We start from the raw sequence: 25,024 nt of genomic DNA on the forward strand, positions 1-25,024 counted from the left end.
GAAAGGAAAGAGAGGAGGAGAGGAAGGGATGAGAGAGACGGACGGCCATCGCTTTCTCAAAAATGCAGGTAACAACCGATAGGGGCGGGCAGTCGTGTGGTGCAGGGAGAAGCCGACAGGGGCGGCCATGCGGTGTAGGGAGAAGGTTGAGGGTGAGGGAGAGAGTAGAGAGAGAGGGAGTAGGTGAGGATGAGTGGATGAGGGAGAGAGTAGAGAGAGAGAAAGGGAGGACGACCGCTGGATGAGAGGGAGGACTGGGAGAGAGGGGTTGGGCGCACCGATCGAGTTTTCAAAAGGGGTAGGGTAAGTGTAACTAGGGTTTTATTTTTTTAGAAATGGGTATATATACCCTGTGCATGAGTCGAGTCCGAGTCGAGTCGAGCTGAGTTGAGCAGGGTCAAGCTCGTGCTCAGCTCGAACTCATTTTGAGCACCAAAAATTAGCTCGTGCTCGGCTCGAACTCATTTCGAGCCGAGTCGAGTCAAGCTTTTTCGAGTTGAATCGAGCAAGTTACCAAGCTAACTCTGCTCGCGTACAGCTCTAGGCAGCACCCACTGACATAGTTTAGTGAACATGGCACCAAGGCCGGTAGTGGATGGAAGGGGATTGTGTGGTGTGCCACACACTACCTACCTCGGTGGTGTGTTGATGTCACCAAGTTATGTGGGCCCCATCATGATGTATGTGTTGTATCCACACTGTCTATCCATTTGGTGAGATACTTTTGGGTCAGGAACCCAAAATTGAGACAGCTCTAAAGCTCAAGTGAACCACATCACAAAAAAAACAGTAGGGACGATGATTCTTATCATTGAAGCATTCTTATGGCCCACCATAATATTTATTTATCATCCAACTTATTATGGAGGTTACAAAGAAATGGATGAAGGGAAAAATAAATAAATATTAGATTGATCCAAAATTTCTGCACCCAGGTAAGTTTTCAATTGTAGACGTTCAATCCCCACTTCGTTCTGTGATGTGGTTCACTTTATGCCATAAAATAGTCTCCGTAAAATGGATGGACAGCGTAGCTATGACACATACTTTATGATGGTGGGTCCCACAGAACTTGGTGACGTCAACACGGTGGGTGGTGTGTGGCACACCACTCAATCCCTTTCCGTGCCGTGTTGAGTGGAAAAGTTATGCATGACCAATCATCATAATGTATGTGTTAGATGAACACTGGCTATCCAATTTTTTAGATTATTTTAAAATGAGGTAGATATAAATCTCATACAAAAACGTCGGGATTGAATGTTTACCATTGAAAACTTTTTAAGGCCATGCAAGTTTGGATATACCTGATATTTGTTTTGTCCCTTCATCCATAACTCTGTATCCTTAAAAACAGATTGGAAGGCAAATAAATATCATGGCCATCCTTGGGAATGTTTGGATAGTGGACGTCACTGTCCCACTGTCTTTTGTGGTATGGTCCACTTCAGCTCTAGATCTACCTATTTTTGGCTCATGACTTAAAAATGATTGGAAAAAAATGGATGAATAATTTAGATATAATACATACGGTATGATATGACCTAAAAATTTGCCAAGTGTTCTCCAATAATGAAGTTACAGGTGATGAGGATAAACTTATTATTTACCAAAATTTTTTAAAGATATCTTGGTCAATAAAACAGAGATTTTAATCAACTACTTCATGCATTTCCCCAAAATCACTTACGGCTTTGGTGCATACGACACTCTTGAATTAATTTCGTGATTACTTTTCATTAAAGATTTTTTAAGTGTATTAAACAAACACTCGAATTAAGATTTCGGTGACATATGAAGTGGTAAACAAACAGCCTTTCATTTCAAATAAAATAAAATAAAATTAGGGACAACCCTGACTGCTTGATCTGTGTCCCAAAATGCTTACGATATTAGGGAGGGACACCAATTCGGGTGTATCCTTTACCACCAAATCTGTATATTCTCGTCCCTCCACCGAAGAAAAAAACAACAACCGAACAGAAATCAAAATGGCCAGCGTCTCTTCTGCTCTCATCCCTTCCCCGCTCTCTCTCTCAAACACCAAACTCCTCAAAACCAAACGCAACGGCTGCCACGTCAGCCCTAGAATGTCCCTCCAACCGTCACCACCTCCTTCAACTACCGACCTCCTAACTGCCGTCACCCAGCTTCTCTGGGGCAAATCCCTTCCTCCACAGCTCCTCATCTCCACCGTCCGTTCCACATGGAATGCCACGTGGCACCTCATGATGAGACAGCTGGCCCCCTCTGATCCGTCCGGATCCTACTCCCGCCCATCCAGCGCCTTTCGCGCCAGCACCACGTCATCACTCTCCCCTCTTTCCCGCCAAAACCCAAGAAACCTCCACCTCTATGTGGCCCTCCCCTGCCCATGGGCCCACAGGACCCTGATCGTCAGATCTTTGAAAGGCCTTGAAGAGGCAATCCCAGTGTCGATTGCTGCTCCAGGCATCGACGGATCCTGGGAATTCTGCAGACCTAGCGAGGCAGGCGCGGGCGTTTTCGCCCCAAGTGCCGATCGCGCGAACGGATGCAGGACTCTGAAAGAGGTGTATCGGCTTAGGAAAGGGGGTTACAATGGGCGATCGACAGTCCCGATGCTTTGGGATATTCAGAAGAAGGATGTGTTCTGTAACGAAAGCTATGATATAATTGAATTCTTCAATTCGGGTTTGGATGGAGCCGTAGAGGAGGATTCAAATTTGGATCTTTCGCCGCCGGAATTGAAGGAAAAGATCAAATACTGGAATCAGATTATTTACCCAAATGTGAATAATGGGGTCTACAGGTAAAGATTCGTGTCTTTGTTTCACCCCCATTTTTGTTGTGTGCATGGTTTATTGCATTCGACGTGGATTTTGGAAAATTCTATTTCACTTTCAGTATCAGAATCCACATTAAAATTTATATAAATTCAGCTGACAATTCCTGAATTTTCATTCTTCTCTTTGTAAATTCTGACTGGTGGAAGTTGTATCGAAGATCTCGTGAAGTGGGATGAAATTTGCATGACTGTCTGATTTTTCATCAGAATTCTATTCAGCCTGTTATGAATTCTCATCAAAATGTTAGTCTTCGTCCCACGTTGAAATTGACGCAGCCTTAAAAAAGAGTAGACAAGGGAAAAGAGGGTTTGATGGTTAGGCCTTTTTCGTGGGTGTATTCGAGAAATATGTATATAGGAGCATTTTAAATATGTATGTAAGCTATATGCATGAATGGCTTTCCGAATGAATTTAGTGACTAGGTAGCCTAAGAGCATCCTTTTGCTAGTATATTGAATTTGAACTGATCGATGAGAGCATTGAAAATTGCATTTTTGCATCTAAATCTTGATTCCTACCTACTTAGACTATACTTATATCCCAATTTCATAGTTTAAACCATATTTACCTTACATTCATTTCCCTCCCAAATACAAGAGTTTCGTGCTTCCTGTTTTCTGCATTTGTTTCAAGCTTCTGGATAAATGCTGTAACAGTTGTATAAAATGAGACATTTTCACGCAGCCATTTCTGGTATCATTTCCCACATCCATCAGTGTCTGGTGACTGTGGTTTAAACCTTTGTCTCTCTCACCCACTACTTTTGTCGACGGTCCAGGGATTTAACACCTTTAGCTGATATGCCAAATGGATTTTCTATGCTGTTGTCACGTCTGTCACTGACTTACTTGCGTACAGTGACAACATTAGAAAATGTTATTTCCACTTTTTACACCAAAAACGAAGTCATTGATGGCTCGGGAATCTTCTCTCTTTTATCGCTATACCTTGTCAAAAGCTTCTTCCCATCCAAACTCGAGAATCGTCATTTTCTACCCGAATTGATCTTTTGCTTTCTTGATTGACTGTACACATCCTTTTATGTTTTTAAGTTTGATTTAAGAGAAATTTGTAGAGAACTGTTGGTTTTGCTTTGGGAGTGATGCTATTGCAATCATTTCCAAGTAATCCCAGATTATTTCCATATTTGCAGATGTGGGTTTTCTCAGAGCCAACAAGCATATGATACTGCAGTAAATGAACTATTCAGTACGTTGGATATGCTAGATGCTCATCTGTCTACCTCACGGTACTTATGTGGAGATGTATTGACCCTTGCCGACATTTGCCTTTTCACCACTTTGATTCGCTTTGACCTGGTGTATAATGTCCTCTTCAAGTGTACGAAGAAGAAGCTGCTGGAGTACCCAAATCTTCATGCTTATACATGTGATATATATCAGGTACATGCTCTTTTTCTTGACTTGGATAGGATAGTGTGTCTCGCCCTGCTTCCCAAGGTCGACAGGATGGGCTATGTCTAAAGCACAAGTAGAGTACGAAGGACGTGACCTTCCCTTTCTAATCTAGACTGTGATTTGGAACAGAAAAAGAGGAAAAATGGAAGCCTAGATAATCTGGTTCCCTTTATGCACAGCCCAAAACAATGAGAATAATTCATCTATCATAGAAGCCTCATTAATAATATAACTCTGCGCAATGGTGAAGTACCTGCTAGTCCCATGCTCAGGTAAAGGCAGAGGTTTGATGCCCCATAGGTAGCCAATCAATCATGAGAAACAACCCCAAGTAGCTGGGACTAGGCTATGATGATGATGAAGTCATAGATTATGATTTAGCAGGTACAACCAAACACTCCCTCCACTGTCATCACGTTAACTATAGTAAAGCATTAATATAGTGTACGGCAACTGGAAGACTTATCAAAAAGTAAGCTTTGTTCTGGTAGTTTTATAGAATGGAGTAGGGAAACTATGGGTGTAAATTGCTTTTAAACTTCCAAGATTGTAGCCCTTGGATATATGGCAATTTTGCAATATGATTCACACTGTTTATATGATGGACCACATGGTGGATGCTTGACAACCAAAGTATCATCAAGATTGGAAGATCCTGTGGATGGCCTGCAGAGGAACATCTAAAGGAGACTTTTCAAGGAAGAGTGTTAAATGATCAAAGGGTTGAATTATTCCAATCTGAGTTTTTTTTTTTTTTTTAAGGTATTCCCATCCACTTTGAGTCTCATCATATAAACAGTTTGGATCATTGAAACATAACCTCATATTCAACAAGTACAGTCCAGATGTAAAAATAGCCGTACCTGGAGAAGTATGATAGAAAACCTCTGATCAACGAGTCCCTTTCACAGCCATTTCTGCTTCCCTTTCTCCAACACCTTGCAAACCTCTTCCACTCTCTCCACATGCATTGCATGTGCCATATCCACTAGTAACAGTAATAAAAAGTAAAGTTATCATAAATTTAGATAGTGATAGAAGGACATCTCCAAATTAACTTAGATAGTGGTGGCCTATTTTACATTTGGGATCAACTATTATGATCCTTTTCTTTATTTTCCTTCATTTCCTTTATTTTATTTTATTATTATTTTTTTTTCTCTCTCTCTTATTCCTTCACTCCCAAGTATTGTGAAGCCTATGGAGGTAAAATCAGTAATAAAATGTGTGAGTCATGTTCATTGCTCTGACTATAGCTCAGGAAATGAAAAGGGATTTTCTTTGAACAAAATGTTTGGACTTGCAACTCAAGGTCAGCACCCATTTTCATTTTCAGTTGTCCTCATCTTTCTCTTTCTCTCTTTTGGGAGGATTTAGATGGGATGGTTTTGAAGAATGTGTTTAAAGGAGCAGCACTTGGTTCTTCATCTAGAAATTTTAGAAAACAAGTGTGTTTAGATGTATTAGATTTTATCTGAGCATTCTTCCCAAACTGAACCCTGCTGGCAAGCTTGGATAATTTCTCATAGTTTGATAGAGACTCTGTACTTGGGCCATACCAATCTTCAAGAGCTTGCCTGTTTTGACTTGTAACCCAGTCATTGAATAGACATAGTCAAACTCAAGACTGAAATTTATAGCTTGATAGTTTGAGTTTATTCTGATAATTTCTTATAGAAAGTTTCAGCGTGTAACTAAATTTTATAATGGTGACTTTGAAAATATTTGAAAGTGGGACAGAGCTCGAGTTTTGGCTTGGTTACATCATATCATCAGAAACACTACTTGGTGAAAATAGAGTAATAATTTTATAATTGGCACCAGCTATGGGGCGCAGCATCACATTTGGGCCTCTGCATTTCCTTCCATATTAGAACTATTTTTAAGCCCCTAAAATTAGCACTATGGGTACCCACATATGTGACTGATTTAGTCAGATGCGGATCTAGATTTCAGGCCCGATTTGTAATTGGGTTGGACTCTAATCCAAACAGAAATCAAGTTGGCTAATGTCTTGACTAGGGTACCCAAATATATGATTTTCTTTTATTTTTATCATTTATTTAGTTAATCTTATCATTAAAAGTCATACAAAAGGAATATTTCTGGTAAGGGCCCGAAACCAGTTTCAAACGCAAACCTGAGTCTCAACCCCATTTTAGACCCAATTTTTGATTCAAAGCCAAATTTGAAATCCTAATTCGTGCTCAGACTTTAGACCGAAGAGAACCTGTTGGGACGTCTGAATCCATTTGGATTTCGATCCAGTACCACATATATGACAACTGTATTTGAACCCAACAGGATCTGAATCTGATTCCTTTAGTTGGGTTGACAGGCTTACGAAAAGTATCTGACCCCAACCCTTCCCATTGAGAATCACTCTTAAAAATATCCAGGCTAATTGAGGACAACAAGCCCATGGATCATCCCTTTTCAGAGTCGAAAAGTTTGTATTTTGAGTCATCAGAGATTATGCTTTTGCTTCTTGTAGTTATTTCTGGTGACCATTCAGATTAATATTTTATTCCCTGTTTGTGATCCATGAGCAGATTCCAAAGGTTGCCGCTACTTGTGATTTCAGTGCAATCATGGACGGTTACTACAGGATCCTTTTCCCATTAAATCCAGGCAGTATTCGACCAACCATGCCTTCTGCTTGTAACCACGAGTTCCTCAGCAAACCTCATAACAGAGAATCTCTATCGTCCACGCAAAGTTATGCCCAGGTTCCTGCATGACAGAGATAGATTTTGCCTTACATATTGCTGTATAATGTAAATGCCAATTAGAAATCAGATTAACAATATGGTAAATGGGGTGCAATCATCCATTTATTTATGGAGCGAGTTGATGTAAGTTGAAAGCTCTAGAAGGGAAAGGGCAAAAAAAGCCTAAAAGGACATGGATGGAGGAGCTAAGAAAAGACTTGATAACCTATTGTCTGGCCGTTGGAAGTGGAACGGTGGCATAGGATTCATGTTGCCAGCACAAGAAACCCCTATAAACCTGCATAATCAGGCTGCTCTAGAGGTTAAAATTCAGACCCAGGCCCAGAAGCACATGACCGGACAACCATAAACTAAGGCTGTCAAAGGGATAGGTTTAGGTTAGCCCCTGGGTCTGGATTTTGAACTTCTTTTTACTTTGCTTGGGAAGTGGATTGAGTGCGGCCTCACCCAAGACGGTGTGGCCCTTACCTTGAGGCCCACCTTGATGTGTGTATTCTATATCCATACTGTCCATCCGTTTTTGCCAGATCACTTTAGAGCATGAGATAAAAAATGAAGTAGATCCAGATCTTAGGTGGACCATACCATAGAAACAGTGGTGAATGATTATTATAAACTTAGGTCCACAAGTTTTGGATCAACCTGATATTTGTTTTTTCCCTTCATCCAGGTTTTTGTGACCTTATCAACAGGTTGGATGGCAAATAAACATTATAGAAACATTACGGTAGGCCCTAGGAAGTTTTTAATAGTTGAGCGTTCAATCACCTCTATTTTCCATGGTATGGTCCCCCTGAGATTTGGATCTGCTTCAGTTTTTGTCTCATGCTTGAAAGTGATCTAGCAAAACGGATGGATGGCGTGGATATAGATTACATGAGGTAGGCCTCACTGTCTTGGGTGAGGCCCAGGCCACACCTAATTAGCTCCCCTTTGCTTGGCCCAAGCCTGGCTGATTGACAGCTCTAATAAGTCCACTTATACTGCTTCTCAAGGGGGAAGCTAATAGACCATGTGATCCATTGGGTCTATAGTTGGGGTAGCTCCAAACCCATCCTGCTTATTCATGCAACATTCAGAACTGCTAGACCCCTTGTTCAGTACAAGACCCTAATGGTAGCAGATAAGATTAGGCACTTGTCAAAACCATTTTAGATCGAACTGGGGAAGGGCTTTGAGGTGGCTAAAAAGACAAACCATTTTATAATCGAACCCTCTGACGTGACTCAGGTAAAAATTCCATGACTGTTGTTCCCCATTTCTAGTTCCAGTGTCCATCCACTCGGGGAACAAGAGACCGCAAGAGGGATAAGAGGCTTTAATGCAGCCCAAGGCAAGCTTGCGTTGGGACTCATCAAGAAACCACCCTTTTTTTTTTCCTTCCCTTTTTAAAAGAGATAATAACTTTATTAAAAGGCTGAAGCGGGAAGCCAAAGAATCCAAAAGGAAAAAACAAATCAGAATATACAATAAAAAAGCCCATTACAACTCTGACCAACAAGCAGGGAATTTAATCAAAGACCATTCCATCATATTCTATTTTGCCATGTTAAAAACTTCCCAAGATGCAGGGGAGATGCGGCCCCCTTCCGAGATGGATTTTTAGAGGGTGTTTGGATCATGAGTTACTTTAGATAAGCTACTTGTGCCATAAGTAGCTTATCCTGGTTTTTACTTAATCAGTATATTTGGTAAATAACATTATTATTATCTAAAAAGTAGAAAATCATATTTGGTTACCAACAAGTAGTTAGTCTAAAAGCCTGTTTGGTCCCCCTCATATCCATCATGTGGGGCCAACCTTTGATGTGGATCGTTTATTGTGTGGGTCTCACCTTTGATGTGAGCCATCCATCATACAAGGCCCACCTTGGTTGTAGGTCATTCATCATTGGAGGTTGACCTTTAATGTGTACAGTTCATTAGATAGGGTACACTTTTGATGTTAGTCATCCGTCATGTGGGGCCCATTTTCAATATTCACAGCCCATCGTGTGGAGCCCACATTTGATGTGGACCGTCATTGCAAGCCCACTTTTGATGTGGGCCATCCATCATGCAAGACCCACCTTGGATATGGGCCACTCATCATTAGGCTGACCTTTTATGTGGACAGTCCATATGGGGCCCACCATTATTAATTGCCCATCATGTGGAGCCCACCTTTGATTTGGGTTACCCATCATGTGGAGCTTACCTTCGATGTGGGCCATTCATCATTAGCAGCAGACCTTTGATGTGGATTATCCATTATGTAGGGCCACCTCGAGATAGGTCATCATTATAGGGCCCCACTAGATCTACTTATTCGATGATATTCCCTTAAATAATTTCCTAATTTGTTGTGTCACCAATGAAAAGTAATAAAAAATGACTTTTAAAATTAATTACTTTTTCTAAAAAGCTACTTATTTAGTTTAATAACCAAACTAACTAGTTTAAGAAAAATAACTTACATAAGTTAGAAGGCAACTTATTTGGTAGTATGCAAAAGGGCCCCAAGGGGGTATTTGGATCATATGAGTAGGCCTACTTATTTGGTAGTATGCGAAAGGGCCCTAAGGGGGCACTTGGATCATATGAGTAGCTTATCTTGATTTCTACTCATTAAATTGAAGTGATTAAATAACTTTATTATTATTTTTTTAAAAGCTACTCATAATTAATCATAGACCGATTTTACTTTTCTGAAATAAGTTACTCATCTACTAAGTAGAAAAAGTAACCTATCTGGTGGTATCCAAACAGCTTCTTAAACTCACTTTAATAAGCAGAGAGCAGATTAGTGTACACTACAGTTTTAATCTCACTTTACTATGGCGGGAACTTATTAGCATGCAGCATGGGAACCACTATTTAAACCCATTAGGTTTCATTTCCTTGTGCGCACCCACTTTCATTTTTTGGGGCAACTATAGTACAAGCGTGTCGCTCATCCCAACCCACAACCCACCCAACTTGAAAGTATTTTCTTTATTCCCAACCTTACTTTTAACTCTCAATCTGAATTTACTCAACCAGAACCCAACCCATCCCAAGCACCCCGGCAACCTAACCCAGCCCAACCCAAATTCGGGTTGGGTCAAGTTGCAGCCCTCCACCGTATTTCGTTTTGGATGTATGAAAACCAATTGGGGTGGGGCATCAGCATTTTGAGCCTGGAAGAATCACAATGGATGGAAGCAAATCAATAAAGGCAGGTTTATACAGCAAATGATAGGGTGCAATCATTTACACAATCTTTTGGTGTACACCTGAAAAAAACATTGTGCAGTAGCAACAAAAATTGTATACTAAGAGATTATATGGTGATATCATCTCCTGGCATCGTATTATACCTCTAACAAACCAAGAGACCACTATTCTCTGAAACCCCTGAAAGGGTTCTCTGTGGTCACTTGAGCAAAAAAAAAACCCAAAGGAGGGCCAGCCAGAAAAAGCAAGGTTATACCCAACGTGCATAACGCAACATTAGGTATTTCCCTTGTTAGCAATTCATTAGTGTCTTATAAACAGCCTACCCTTCCATACAGAGCAGGAAGACGATTCACAAGCAAAGGCTAATCCAGCAGCTATACATCCACAAACCCTATACATACATCCCCAAAATGCCCTTAGGCAACTTATCCAGGCCAAAATATCTACAACCACCGTCATTGATGTGTTACCTCAGCAAACATCAGTCTACCAGAAACATAACTCAAAATGCTGCTCCCCCTTTTCACCATGGAGAAAAACCCATAAACAGAAATGCAGCTTCACAGTATATGAACTTGATCCTCTAGTTGCAGAGACACGTGATGTTTCATCTCAAAACTAAAGCTCTCTGTTTAGATCCTGTGCCATGAAACAAGAACATTATGATTGCCAGTTAATAGGCATTGCGTCTCCTCGTCAGTAATTGCAAGCCATAGCATACATGACAAAGGCATGTGTACCCCATATACAAAATGACATGATCCCCTCAACATCTGTTGATTTCAGCAGTATCCATGTCATCTTGGAGGGCAGGGTTACATGTGCCCTTGCCATAAACAAACACATCAGTGCTGGAAGGAATGAGATACTAACTGCTTGAACGCTTCATGTCTCGGCAGAACTTGCTTCCACAGCCACACCGAAATGCCTTCACTGGGTGATCACGATCGTCAAAATCAATCCCGTAATCCTGCAAAAGGATTCCACATGTACATGACTTTAAACAAACTAGAAATTGTTTACTAGTTAGAAAAATCCACTTGAAGTAACTATAAATGGATGCTTAGTGCATCTACTACATATAAAAGCTGTCTAGGTCCTGTAGCAGTTTATAAGGAACCACCAGATAGGGAGCACAAGAAATAATCACCACATCTACGAATGTGATGCAACTAATAGGACTTGACCCAGGAGCCATTGCTCAGCTCCACTGAGCACTGCCCACTGTCCGCTAATTCAAGACGGGCATCGCACTGTAAGTTGTGTTATGCAATGAAAACCTGTCGAAATAACAGGCACTATTTTCAAAATAATAGCCCATCATTTACAGGGAATTTTAAAATACAACAGGGTTACATTCCTTAAAATAAAATAAATAATTGCAAAATTTCAGTACGATCCAGCCTTTATTCTCAGGCCTGAACTTTTCCATTCTCCAATGATTCTGTTTCACAACTACCATCAAACAATATATGATGCTATTCCCAGAGATTTTCTAGGAAATTTCTGTATAACCAGTATGTAATTCTATGTGAGAAAAGTCTCCAGCTCATAGAGACTGTGTTCCGTGTGAGTGATCCAGGGTTCAATACCTGACAGTGTTACCTTTCAAAATTCTATGTGACAAAAGTGCATGAAGATAGCTATATGTACTATCAAGTTATATCACACATACAGACACAACTCAATAGGTTACAAAATAACTCTTTCTGCACAGGGTCAGCCAATTATATTTGTTGATAAAATGCATTAAAATAGAAACATTAAAATTAAAAATAAAAAAATAAAAAAAAGGGGGGCCGAAGATTTTAGTGGAACTACTGATGCTTGTAGAGAGACCAACTGAATTGGTAAAGCCGTAAGTTGAATGGAGGTATTCAGCAAACCATTGGCTGGAGAAAACAGTTCGATAGAGAATCAGCTACTCATGGAAACATGTGAATTTACTGGTTGAATGCATCAGATGCTCAAGATAACATGTCAGCTATGAACATACTACCACTATCTGGAATTTGTGCCACGCCAACATATGTCAGTGCCTGCATCTTTGACTCTCCTGGGCACAGCTGGCATAAAACTATTAACTCTTTTATGACCACAGTGGTTGTCTTTTATTTGTTTGGATTTATTTTACATTTAATAAATGATTTCTAGGTTTATTGTTCCTACTAATTATTTTGTGATTTTTATATTTAAATAATAATACAATCAAAATGTAATATTTAGTCACTTAAAATTTTGTATAGATGTGGTAGCGTATCCAACTCTCGTATGCCACTGTTTCCGACCAACCGTGTCCATGGCTGAATTATTTAGCCAGCATGCCAAGAACCAAAACTTAGCTCAACATGTAGATCCTATGGAAATAATTTCATCCACAAATCCTCAAAATGAGCTTGGCCATGCAATGCTATGCTGCCCTAGCATTCAATTTTTCCTTGGAAGTATCACACAACCACGTTGCTGAATTATATTAAAGAGTAAAGGTCACATCCATTGCCACTGTTTGTCTCCTATTCCACACATGGTGTGCCGTAAAGGCCGTTACATAAAGGCAACGGTGGCAACCGTTACGTGTTACGGGGTCGTAACGGCCGTAACAATCGTTATGGAAAAAAGTGACCCGTAACTATCATTAACGGCACGTTACGTCCCCTATAAAGGCCATAACAGCCCCGTAATTCTATTATGGGGCAGATACAGGCTTTCCATACTTTTTAATCAACATTACGGGGCAAATACAGGTTTTTCAGGATTTTTTTTTTTCAATAAAAAAAAGAGACCGTAACGGCCGTTACTGGGGCTGTAACAGCCGTTACGACCTGTATCGTAAAGTTAACGGTTGTGGCCGTTATGGCCACCGTTACCATTACAGAACACCCCAATCTCAATCTACTCACCATGAACGTGTAGTTTGATATCCCACTAATAATTATTTATTTATTTATTTTTTTAAAAAAAGAAAGAAAGAAAGAAGAAGAAGATCAAAGCCCAAGAAAGAAGGGGCACCCAACAGAAAGGCACAAGAAAGGCCAACCAGCAACTGTGTTACTTCAATTGATGCCTAACTTGATAAAAGGACCTAGCCTTGGTGGGTTACCAAGTCCATCACACTATTTGCACCACATAAGACTCTGATTTTGAAGCTTGCAACAAACAGAATAATATTATAAATGAAGAATTATAATCATGCGACTTAGATGAAGTGTTTCTGGAACAAGAATGATATACGTAAATGATAGTGACATGAGATGGATCCTTAGTTGAAACTTCAAACAGGATCTAGACTAATTTTGAAGTGCCATGATTTCTGAAAATGTTAAATGAACAGTTCATAATCAATAGTGCATACGATAGCATCATGATGACAAGCGAAAGGTAGCATTTTGTGGCTTGCTTTTTTATTTCCTCATAAATTCATCAAAAACTCAGTGCTTCCACATTAACTTTATTTATTTTCTTTTTGATAGATTCCACATTAATTCTATAAAATTTATAAGAAAGAAGAGACATTGAGAGAGCACATGAAAAAAATAAAATGAAGTAAATAGAGACAGCCTTTGAGTAAATAACTGCATGCTAGAAGTTTCTCAAGAAAAAAATTGCTTGACAAATGGTATTTCGATCAGCTGATAATGGATCATGTACAAGGAGAGATGTAAAATACATCCCGGAGGGATAGTAACTGATGAAAAGAAACTGATGCCAAATGGCACTAAATTTTCAAATGAACCACACATTCATAAATATTTAGGGCAAATCAGGCCACTCACCCATGTTAGCTCATCTAGTGCTTCCACCTTTCTTGTTGTAAAGAAGGCAAGCTGCATTCCAGAAAATATGCCAATCTTGTTAGATTCACTACCTTGATCCTGAGCTTAGATAGCACAAGAAAAAGGTCCCATATGAAAAATGCATGAGAACGGAACTGGTCAAATATCATACATGATAGTAGTGATGATCTGGAGTCTCCACTTCAACTGGGACCTCAACCAAATTTGCATCAAAGCATCTAAAAATGGTCATAGATCGATAATATTAGAAGCAGGACACTGTAAAGTAAACATAAAAAAAGTAATATAGATAAATGAAGAAAAAGAAATGAATATACAGTATACATAAAAAACTTTCAGCACATAGGTTGGAACTTTACAAGACTTCTACCATATTCAATATCTTAAAAGGCATCAAAGGCTTAAACCTCAAGGATCTCCCAAAACGCTCCAATGCATGGACCTCAAGGCTTAATGTTTGTGAGGTATATGCCTCAAATAAGCATATGGGATGTGTACACCTCTAGTACGCTTTGCACCTTTTGTTTAGAGGCTTACACCTCTGGATTGTTCTTTATTAAGGATGGAAATTGTAGAAGTTTTTTTGACAGTTTTACCTTTTTATCCCTGGACCAACATTAAGACAATAGTTATGGAGTTGAATAAAAGGTACTTTTAACCCAATTCTATCCATTTCTTATGCATCTTTTTATGTAATGGATGAATGAACCCCTCAGATATTATTTTCTATCATAACTGTTTAATGTCTAGATAATCTTTCTTTTGTTAGTTATTCATGTTTTGATTATCCATTTCTGTTAAATAATCATGTGTTAAAAACCCTCACACCACTTAAGAGACCTGCATGCCTCACCCAATGCCTTGGCCTTTTAAAATGTTTACTCTCTTAAATACAGTGGAGTATGCACCATCTTCTCAGCGCTTCTGCATTTTGTTTTCTTGCTGCTTTTGTTTCTAGTTCTGCTTCTTTTTAAATAAAAGCTCATTATCTTTCAACGCGCACACACACATAGTGGAGTATGCCCAATTCCAGTGTACCAATTGATGAAGCAAAAAGAACTAAAGGACCTAATGCCTTCCCATGAGCATCAGAGTTCCTAAAATAAAAATCACAAACGATCCCAAAATTTCATCCAAGAGAGCAAAATCGCCATAGTGAGAGAATACCGCCAAACTATTTTACAAGAACATTTTGTAACAACAACAACGACAGTAATAATTGTTAAATAAATAAATAATTTTTTTTTAAAAAAAAAAAAAACAACCATGATTATGATAATATAACCATCCTGTCAAAACCATGACAACAGCACAATCATTGGGTAAAAACATTCAGACGCACTCCATTAAACATGAATATTGTTAGCATCAAATCATAGAACTTCTTTCAGAAGGCAGAAGCTATCAAAATAATTGGACAATGATACAGGATAATAAAACATAATAATAACAGATTGTTAGTAAATCACCTGTGGTTAATAAACCTTGCCACATTCCCATAAAATGTTGCATCCAAGCAAAGCGCTTCTTCATCCTTCAGGACTCCTTCCGAACCCCAATCAGCATCTAGAAGCACTGGATAGTGATGCTTTTCATTACCAGTGCACCGTATATTTCGTTCATAGAGTTCTGAATTGGTCAACACTTCCCCAACGTACTCGCATACGAAAGTGCCTTTTGGCAATTCCTCAAGGGTTCGAAGGCCCCACCCTTTTCCTTCAGATGTCAAAAACACCTGTCATACACAATACATATCATATGCTGAGAACCAATAAACCACAAAGAGAAAACTGAGCTTCAGGAACAGAAGAAGATAATTTATAAATGTATCTTCAAATTAAAAGGGAAACCGTTATAACTCCAAATTCTAATATTTGTTGTTTCAGCATTTGAAAATATAATGCAATTCAATAATAGCTAGCATTAAAGATTTAAGATCGATGTAAAGCAAAAGACAGACCTGCAAATTGCATGATATGCCTCGCTGCACCACTCGATTTCCACACTGTTTATTGCAGCCACACTTACTCCAGCACTCTTTGATAAATTTCCTCACTAGGTGGCCTTTGCATGGTTCAGGAAGATCTTCATTTTTGGACCTTTCTAGAGGGCAAGTCTTACAGTAGAAATGGCGGTGCTTCTCAGGGTCACGGTTCATAGAAATACATTCTTCCAAAAACTCTTCCTTAATCAGGCCATCAAATGTATAGGCATACTCACCACCAGTTTCGCGTGCACATGCGCAAGGTATAGACGATGACAAACAATCACCAAAACAGCCTGAACAACAATCTTCATCCCCAATTCGCGCAAGTGAGAAATTAACATAAGCATTTTGGTAGACTATGTTACGTGGTATGTAGTGAAAAGGTGGTGGAAACCGGTCACTATTGATTTCATTTACCAACGAAATTCTCACTCTTTCTTCTCCTTTAGCTATGTCATTGACATCATGCAATGGCCTTGCATCATCTAAGGGGACTTGGCATTGCTGAACAGCCACCAAGCTGTTTGAGTTTGGCTTTGGAGGTACTGAACCTTTCGAATCCTTTTTCTCCTTCACCTTTTCATTATCAGAATTCCTAGAAGCATTCCGGTTAGGCTGCTTGCGGCGGCAAAAACCATCCAGACCATTCAAAGGTAGAAGGAGCCTTGGAACTTGGTGTAACACCTCAGCAGAGCCATGAGATTTGGCTGAACCATTTGAGGAACCCGGTGGAATGTTGTAATTGCCTTGTAGGGGATCGCATTTAGCACCCAAAACATTTCGCACATTAGATGTTTTCAAGAAATCAAGGGTTGGAGTGATATTTACATGGTTTTCCTGTTTATCATTAGTAGAATCAGTACCCAGTTCCAAAAAGCATTGGCACAATTCTTTCATCAGCTTCATGACTGAAAAAGTGGGCTCAATAGATTTGTATGATTTGAGACATTTATCCTCGACCAGTTTTAAAACTGCATCTAGATTTGGCATATGGAAATCTGACCGATCAAGGGCAGAGTTGCAAGTCAGAGAAATTTTCACCTCTCCAGAGGTTGATGATGCGATTTCAAAGTGAGCAGGAGATGCCTCTGGAACGCTTACGAGCTCAAGACTTGTTCCATTCTGGCATGTTGTCCCTGGAACACCACCTCCTTCATCCTCAGCATCTACGTACTGTGATGCCAGGGCTTCCAGGGCATCTGTTTGTGAAGTAGAATCATTACCAGATGAAGAACCTTCTTTACTATTTGGATCTGGGTGAACTAAACACAACAATGCTAGCCAGTTAGAACTGCATCAATTAAATTTTATCATTCAGCCATACACCAGAAGAAAAAAAAAATAACAGAGAGAGAGAGAGAGAGAGAGAGAGAGAGAGAGAGAGAGAAGATCTTCATTCACAAACATTTTTTGAAAGCCTGGTGGCCGTGGTGCACAAATTAAGTTGGGGAAGCAGACAAAACTGAAGCATACCATTTGCCATCATTCTTTAAGTGTTAATGGCTTTCTCATGCAACATGGGCTATACAATGATTGATGACCATAAACAGTGCCAATTTCCAGTTGGAGAAGCAAACAGAACAATCAATTAAAAATTTATGTGCTTTCAGGACGCGATTGGTTACCAGCTGGAAAGCAACTGCCAACAGCAGGAATGCATAGCATCAGTCATTAAACAGCCCCTGTGGCTCCCTTTGGAACCTCACATACGGCACCGGCTGGTCTATTGTACCACTTGCGACATTGATATGCCATGAGTTTCGCTTTTACACTTGAAATTGAAGTATAAGATGAGATACAATGCAAATCTGTTAACTATTTGGAGTATCTTTGTATCCTAACGGTAAGAAGGAGAACAGATGATGCATCTTAGCTGAAAAATGCAGAACAGATGAGCCAACATCAAGAGATAAAAATACCTTCATTTCTTACTGGACTTGGAACAGGATGGATCACAGCAATAGGGACCTCAAACTGTGGAATATCATCAGCAAAGGGCTCATTTTTGGGCGTAATTAGTGCATTACAGTGATGTTGAATAGACATATCTCCTTTCGGCAAAAGATCAACACCAGGTTCCATCTTCGGTTCTTTAAAGCTGGTCTTAGAAATTCTCTCAGAAACTGGCATTTTCTCCCTAGGAGCAATTTGAGGTGATAGAGGTTTGGATCTTTTCTCTCTGAGGAATGTTTGGGGTGTAACAGCCTGACTTTGCTTCTCTGTGACATGTGCCAAATTTGACATGGGTTCAGTTCTTTTCTCGGTAGCATGTGTATTAGGTGAAAGCAGCTCTGAGTTCTCCTGTCTGAGAAAACTTTGTGGCAAAACAGCCTCAACTAATTTTGGCCTTTTAGATGAAGATTCACCAATCACTATTCCCGAGTTACGTGCAGAAGGTGAAGAGCAATGATCACTATCATGTCTTGGCTGCAATCTTCTCTTTGGCCGTGCTAGTTCATCAGCTACCAAAGCTTCTTTCTTCTTGTTTTCCACAATCTGGGTCCAAGAAGTCAAAGGGGGGAATTCATTAACAAAGATACAAAAGGATCACAGAGAAAACCACCAAAGCAAGTACATCAAATGGGTTACATACATCAATTTCATCAACTTTCTTCTTCTTTGTTTCCTCTTCCTGATAAAAACAGGTAAAAATTCAAAAATATTATGAGAAAGGGAACATGGAACCAGTATGGAGTTTGAAGTAATAAGCATGTACCTTAGAATCCTCATAATCAAATATAGCATCTGCAAGAACTCTATAATTCTCTTCTTCAATAAGTTCCCAGTTGTTATCATAAACCTCCAGTAGGTTCTTTAAAACAGGTTTCACCTTCTGTTGAGGAATTCCTAGCGTTTTCATGGCTTCCACGGCACTGGCAGCTCTGGAAGGTGCCATCACTGAATCCGAAAGTGACACAAAACATCTACAACACACACTTAGGCCGCCCGTGCCCCCTTTTCCTTCCAATAAAAGTGCTCATACACCAAAAGAACACCTACATTATTGGACCAGTAAGATAAGAAGAAGACAAATCTCTCAAAAAGAAGCATTCACCAGACAAATACCTACATGTACAACTTGGACTAACATCATAAGCATAATCCCATGCAGAATGTGCATGAAGCGCGACTCTCACCACAGTAGAAGAAAATGCCACCTTAAAGTGAAATAGGAAATCTTATTGGCACCCACTTGACTGGTCAGTGCACCCATCCATTCTACTACTGGTTATACAATAGTACAACTCGTTATAATTGTATAACTGAAACCAGAATGTATGTGTCCATTTATCAGCCAGAATGGGATTAAATAGTGACTCTGATAAACTGCAATTAATTCTTTTCTAACAGCTAACACTCAGACAAATTGAAACCACAATGCTTTGATTCCAAAGGAAGCACAAAAATATGTAGAATGCTTTCCAGCAGAAATAAAAACCTGTAAACAAAGCTACAAGCAGTACATGCAAACAACAGATATCCAGAGAATAAAAAGTTCAACTGAAGGGCAAGAGGGCCGGTTATACAATTCAAGCAATCCCATGGATGGTATCTCTCAAAGGGCAAAAAGGCTGGTTATAGACTGGGCTAGCACTATCTTAACTTTAAAGGGATGTAATCTGGATTTCCTTGGGTTAACTTCAGGTCGCTGTTTCGGTGTCCCCTTTGTTTGTTGTTTTTTTTTTTTTTTCAGTTTAATAAAAGTTCTCATTATCTTTCAATTCAACTGAAGAAATAGAAGTTAAATGCGATTCACAAAAGCAGAAAAATCACAATAAAAAATAACGATTTGTTTAGTTGAGAAATTTGAAGCTATGATTGATGCTTTAAATGGAAAAAAAAAAAACATAATATTTCACAAAATTGTTTAACAAATTACTGGTTATACTCAAGTTACCCAGGCACAAGATAGTTACCACATGGTACTTCATGGGCACAGCAATTACACCTAAAATGGAAGTTCCGGAAATGGGTTAAGGAGCCAATTTTGAAGTGTTTGCCACTTTCGATAACCTACAACCTAGTTATATTTAAATATATATGCAGTGTATAGGCTGCAAAAATTGAAAGTGGAAACAGAAACATGTAAAGGATAAAATACTCAAATCAACTTCTTCTTTTTTATATAAATATGGATATCTTTCTTTTTTCTTCGAAAGATAATGAGGGCTTTTTCATTAGAAAGGGCAGTGAGGTAGTGCCAAGAGGCAAAAACAACAGGAGAAAGCCACACACACACACAAAAAAGAACGAAAAAGGAAAATTACAACTTTTCCAGCCATCCCTTACTCTCCGCCCATTCTATAACAATATCCCAAGCATGACAACCCAATCAATGCTTTGTCTAACACTGCGAAAGCATTTTCCATTCCTCTCTCCCCAAATCGACAACCTGCAAGGAGACAGCCTCCAAACTGCTTGAGCATTATTTTGCGAAGAGATATCTCAAGCCCAATAAAAGATCACCACTATCAAAAGGCATAGACCAAGCCAAGTTGAATCTACCAAGAAGAGAAGCCCATACTCGGAAAAGGGGCAGTGGATAAAAAGATGGTTAACCAACTCGGCATTGGACATGCACATAAGGCAAATATTTGGGATGAACATAGAACACTTATAAATATTGTCGATCGTCAGAACTCTATTTCTGCCTACTAGCAAACCAAAAGCCCCAATCTTAGGTCGGGGGGTCATGGTAACATGTGTGGGGTGTTTTCCTAGTATTCCCCCCACCCTTCAAAAGCATGAAGTAGAAGGATCTAACCGAGGACTTGTCTCTAGTCCAAACCATACTGTCACTTTCACCAAATGAAGGTCTACAAGAATGCAACCACTCTAAAAGAGTGGCATACTCGTCAACCTCTTGTTCCCAAAGGAAATGGTGACACAACGGAGCCCACACAACCATCTCACCACAAAACTCATAACACATCGGTCCGAAGCCAAACTAGCAATAGCCGATAATCTAATCATAAGGGGCAAGTCGCCCATCCACACATCTTCCCAAATGCGTATCCTCTCCCTGTTGCCCAAAGAGAAAGCCAATCCTTCCTTGAACTTAGATCTCGTGCTAGAAATGCCTTTCCATACCACTGACGCTCTGTAGTTAGAGGATTCCTTAGTCCACTACCCTCCTTCCGAGCAACCATATTTACTAGCAATAATCACTCTCCAAAGAGCTCCCATTTCCACCCCAAACCGACACCACCATTTACCCGAAAGGGCTTCATTCATCAAGCCCAAATTATGAGTATCAGCACCACCTTCCTCATAAGGAATGCAAACTTCACCCCACTCCAACATGTGGAACCTTTTATTTTCAAGCGAGTTGCCCCAAAGAAAATCCCATCTAAGCTTCTCAAGATGTGCAAGAACCGCTCTTGGAAACCTGAAAAGCGTCATGAAATAAAGGGGCAGGTTGGATAGAGCTGCTTGAATGAGGGCAATTCACCTTCCGAGAGACCAATACCTCCCTTTCCACCCAGCCAATTTTCTCTCAAATCTTTCCACCACTATATCCCAAAGGTGCTTGGCCAGCTTTCCAATGCAAAGAAGAAGGCCCAAATAAGATGATGGGAAAGCTCCCGCCTAGCACCTAAAAGATCCAGCTAGGCACCCAATTTCATCAATATCCAAGTGAACACCTAGCATTTCACATTTGGCCAAATCAACCTTTTGCCCGGAAACCGCTTCAAAACATTAAAGGATCATACTCAAATTATCAATCTTCGTCTCTTCCGCCTTGCAAAAAAGAAGCATATTGTCCACAAATTGAATGTGTAGACAACGGCCAAATCTGAGTTCCTTAAGATGGTGTTTAGATGTGTAGACAACTCACTCAACACAGCTCATGTATTGCATAAGGGTGCATGGACAGGGCTATCCGTTGATGCTGCTATTTTGCATTTGGATGACACCATGCGGACATCACTGAAGAGTGTGTTGCAGAATCACATATTTAAGGGGTGCCAATATGGGACACATGTAAGATTCAGGCCTTGTGGTAAGTGGGTCCCAAAATGTGAACTTGCCCGCTCCCTAAATCAAGACCACGTAGTGTTAGAGGCATCTGCTAGAGAGCATTTTTTTTGGAAGCCTTGGCCTTGGACAGCTACATTCCAGCTTCCCCCTTTGACACCACAGTATGCAATATTTTGGACAGCCATGTCCAAAACCCAAATGGACAACTCTTGTCTCATGCAAATGCTGCATTCAAATGCGATTGGACACAGGGATGCATGCTTTTAGTGAGTTATCCAACACGCAAACAAAAGACCCCTAAAAGAGCTGCTAAATGTAATGAAACAGAACATACAATAAATAATGCTTAAAGAAATTAAGCATGCAGTAGCAGCTGCTCAACATGTCAAGGAAAGTTCAAAAGAAAGTCATATTCCAGCAAAACCACGATAGGAAGAAATCTGCATCACAAGCATTGATTAAAATGCTAAAACACACTAACAAAATACAAAGAGCTACAAAATCAGCAGAGGAAATGATGCACTTCTGCAAGAAAGCAAAATAATAATAATAATAATAATAATAATAATAATAATAAATAAATAAATAAAATAAAATCCATCACAAAAGAATAAGTACAACAGCTTGACAAAACAAGACATCTTATCAACATGCATAATCCTCCACAAACATCCACTCCCATCCAAGCACAAAAAATTTCAAAATGCAATCAAACTTCAGCTAGAGTACTCAATATTTTGAAACATCGCATTCCCTGCAAAAATTTCCAGCATAAAAATGAAACACATATCCACTAGAAAGAACACAAAAAAATAAAAATAAAAAAATAAAAAAATAAAGAAGAAGAAGAAGAAGAAGAGAGAGAGAGAGAGAGAGAGAGAGAGAGAGAGAGAGAGAGAGAGAGAGAGAGAGAGTAAAGAAATAGATTCCACCAACAGGATGCATAAAACTCTGGCAATGCAATATTACAGAATGAATCAGATAATGAAGCAGCAGGAGAAAAAAACTCACAACCATTACAAGAAAATTGCTCATACCACATAAATACATCCTCATATTATCATTGAAGCAACTTCAAAAAAAAAAAAAAGAGCTGATAACTTGAGCAACATGAGAAATGACCCTCAAATGCTACAGGCTTTAAAGAGAATCAACTAGCTTAACAGAAAAAGAAAACAATTAATGCAACCACAAAACCTCAAAATGCACGCAAGATCATCTCCTAAGAAACATACTTCTGCAACAAACTGCGAACCATTCAAAGCAGAAACATCGAGAAAGTGGAACTTCCAGAGGGATTTTGATGGAAGAACTCAAGACGGACACGAAGTCATCTTCCAACCTCTATGTAGCAAGCATTTCGGTCAAGAAACTAATTCCAACTCATCCGAGGCAGAGACGGCAAGGTACAGCGATTTCCGAAGGGATTACAACAGAAGAACATTAAACCTTACTCGGATCATCCGCTGACTACGAATCATAACAGGTTTTCCAAGCAATTCGTTCATGCAACTGATTTCAACCCTTTGAACAAAAAACCCCCACAAAAAACCATGATTTACAAATAGATTTCAATGGAAGAAAAAGGCAAACTTAACAGGCCCAAAAAGTCATCTTCTAACAAAAAAGGGAAGAGATTTACCAAGCATTTCACTCATGCAACTGATTTCAACCCGTTCAACACACAGAACACAGGGAAAAGCGATTTCCAAAAGGGATTCCCACCAGCAACCTCAAAAAGAACCGAAAATCATCTTCCAGCCCCAAAATCGAACGAGATTCAAGTAGCATTTGCAGCTAGAAGCCATTGAAAGCACAAGATGCGAGAAATAGCGATTTCCGAAGGGGTTTTGAGCGGAAAAGGTCAAAACGAGCTAAAAATCGCCTCGCGAACACGAATGGAAAGAGAAACAGCAGGCATTTTCAAGCGAAATCGAGATGTGATACTGTACAGATAGGGGAATTAGGGCAAAAAGGAACTCGAAGACAATCGTCTCCCTGTCTGGCTCGTTTCGGGAAGAGTGAGAGAGCCGAAGCGAGGGAAAAGATGGCGTGAACTGAAATGGGAGCGGATTGCCAGTGACCCCGGGCACTTGGATATCTCTGTGCCTGGGGATGTGTGGGGTCCATAGAGATTTCCTTCACAAATCCACTCTATCCATCTGTCTTGAAAGACCACAATAAGATGATTTGATAAAAATGAGGATGATCTCAAACTCAGTTGGGACACACCACATGAAAAAGTGGGAACAGCAACTTCCACTGTTGAAACCTTCTTGGAGCTGATCATGATGTTTATATGCCATCCAAACCGTTCATAGAATTATTACCACTCAGATAAACTGTAAGAACAAATATCATCCTGATATAGAACTTCTGTCACCGCCTGGCTTTCAATCCCCATTATTTCGTTCGGTATGGCCCACATGAGTTTCGGATCTGAATGATTTTTAGAATCATGTCATATTGTGGTCTTTCAAAACAGATGAACGGAGTGGATTTACCACAGACATCTCTATGGATCCCACATAGCTCCGGGCGCAGAGATATTTCTTTGCGCGAGTACAGGCAATCCGTTCGCGAACTGATGAAACATACATTTTTCTATTTGATGTGTACCTTGACACAGCTAACATGCGCTGCAGGGTGTTGCATAAAACAGGCAGCAGGGTCGACTGGTGGAGACCCAGGACAGGTGCACTTAATTGCATCCCATCCGTCACCGTCGCATGCGAAGAGCAACTGCTCCCGATCCTGGCCGTCCATGGCATGATGCTCGAGTGTAGCGGTATGAGTTGTATAATCGGTATAGCTTTGGATTCTCTATAAAAAGAACTGGATCCACGGTTCCTTGTTCGACGCCGTTGATATAGTGGTTCACGTGGAGTCATGGACGACGCCTACCCGTCAAATCTTTGACGCATGAGCCAACGTTGATTCGCATTGTTAAACGTTCTATCCTAACGGGTGTCTGGCTCACGGTGTCATATGGAATCACGTGGGATGAAATTGCGTTCGGCACCATTCAAAATTCACACATCATCTGAGAAGAACGGAGAATAATGAAATTAGGTCGGATAGATTT

At 39.9% G+C, this 25,024-nt stretch overlaps 2 protein-coding genes across 4 annotated transcripts; one reads left to right on the forward strand and one right to left on the reverse strand.

Moving 5' to 3' along the window:
* Positions 1–1,914: 1,914 nt before the first annotated feature.
* On the forward strand, positions 1,915–7,087 carry LOC131240541 (uncharacterized). The gene is made up of 3 exons (XM_058238825.1): positions 1,915–2,791; positions 3,982–4,231; positions 6,799–7,087. Exons 1-3 carry the CDS (start codon positions 1,992–1,994, stop codon positions 6,985–6,987), a joined length of 1,239 nt encoding a protein of 412 aa, XP_058094808.1. The 5' UTR covers positions 1,915–1,991; the 3' UTR covers positions 6,988–7,087.
* A 3,167-nt stretch (positions 7,088–10,254) lies between these two features.
* LOC131240542 (probable inactive histone-lysine N-methyltransferase SUVR2) lies at positions 10,255–24,000 on the reverse strand. Of its 3 annotated transcripts, XM_058238829.1 has the most exons (11): positions 23,582–23,999; positions 18,674–18,953; positions 18,551–18,589; positions 17,877–18,453; positions 16,999–17,219; positions 15,931–16,794; positions 15,440–15,705; positions 14,122–14,188; positions 13,950–14,000; positions 11,050–11,146; positions 10,255–10,815 (listed from the first exon to the last, which is right to left on the reverse strand). In XM_058238829.1, the coding sequence occupies exons 2-11, from the start codon at positions 18,851–18,853 to the stop codon at positions 10,784–10,786; spliced, it is 2,394 nt and encodes a 797-aa protein (XP_058094812.1). In that variant the 5' UTR covers positions 18,854–18,953; positions 23,582–23,999; the 3' UTR covers positions 10,255–10,783. The 3 variants fall into 3 exon arrangements, with proteins under 3 accessions (XP_058094812.1, XP_058094811.1, XP_058094810.1); XM_058238828.1 differs by having other exon boundaries at positions 15,931–17,210; positions 23,582–24,000; XM_058238827.1 differs by having other exon boundaries at positions 15,931–17,219; positions 23,582–24,000.
* Between the last annotated feature and the right edge of the window lie 1,024 nt (positions 24,001–25,024).

This window comes from Magnolia sinica, chromosome 3, assembly GCF_029962835.1.
Source record: "Magnolia sinica isolate HGM2019 chromosome 3, MsV1, whole genome shotgun sequence".
In the NCBI taxonomy this organism is placed as follows: Eukaryota; Viridiplantae; Streptophyta; class Magnoliopsida; order Magnoliales; family Magnoliaceae; genus Magnolia; species Magnolia sinica.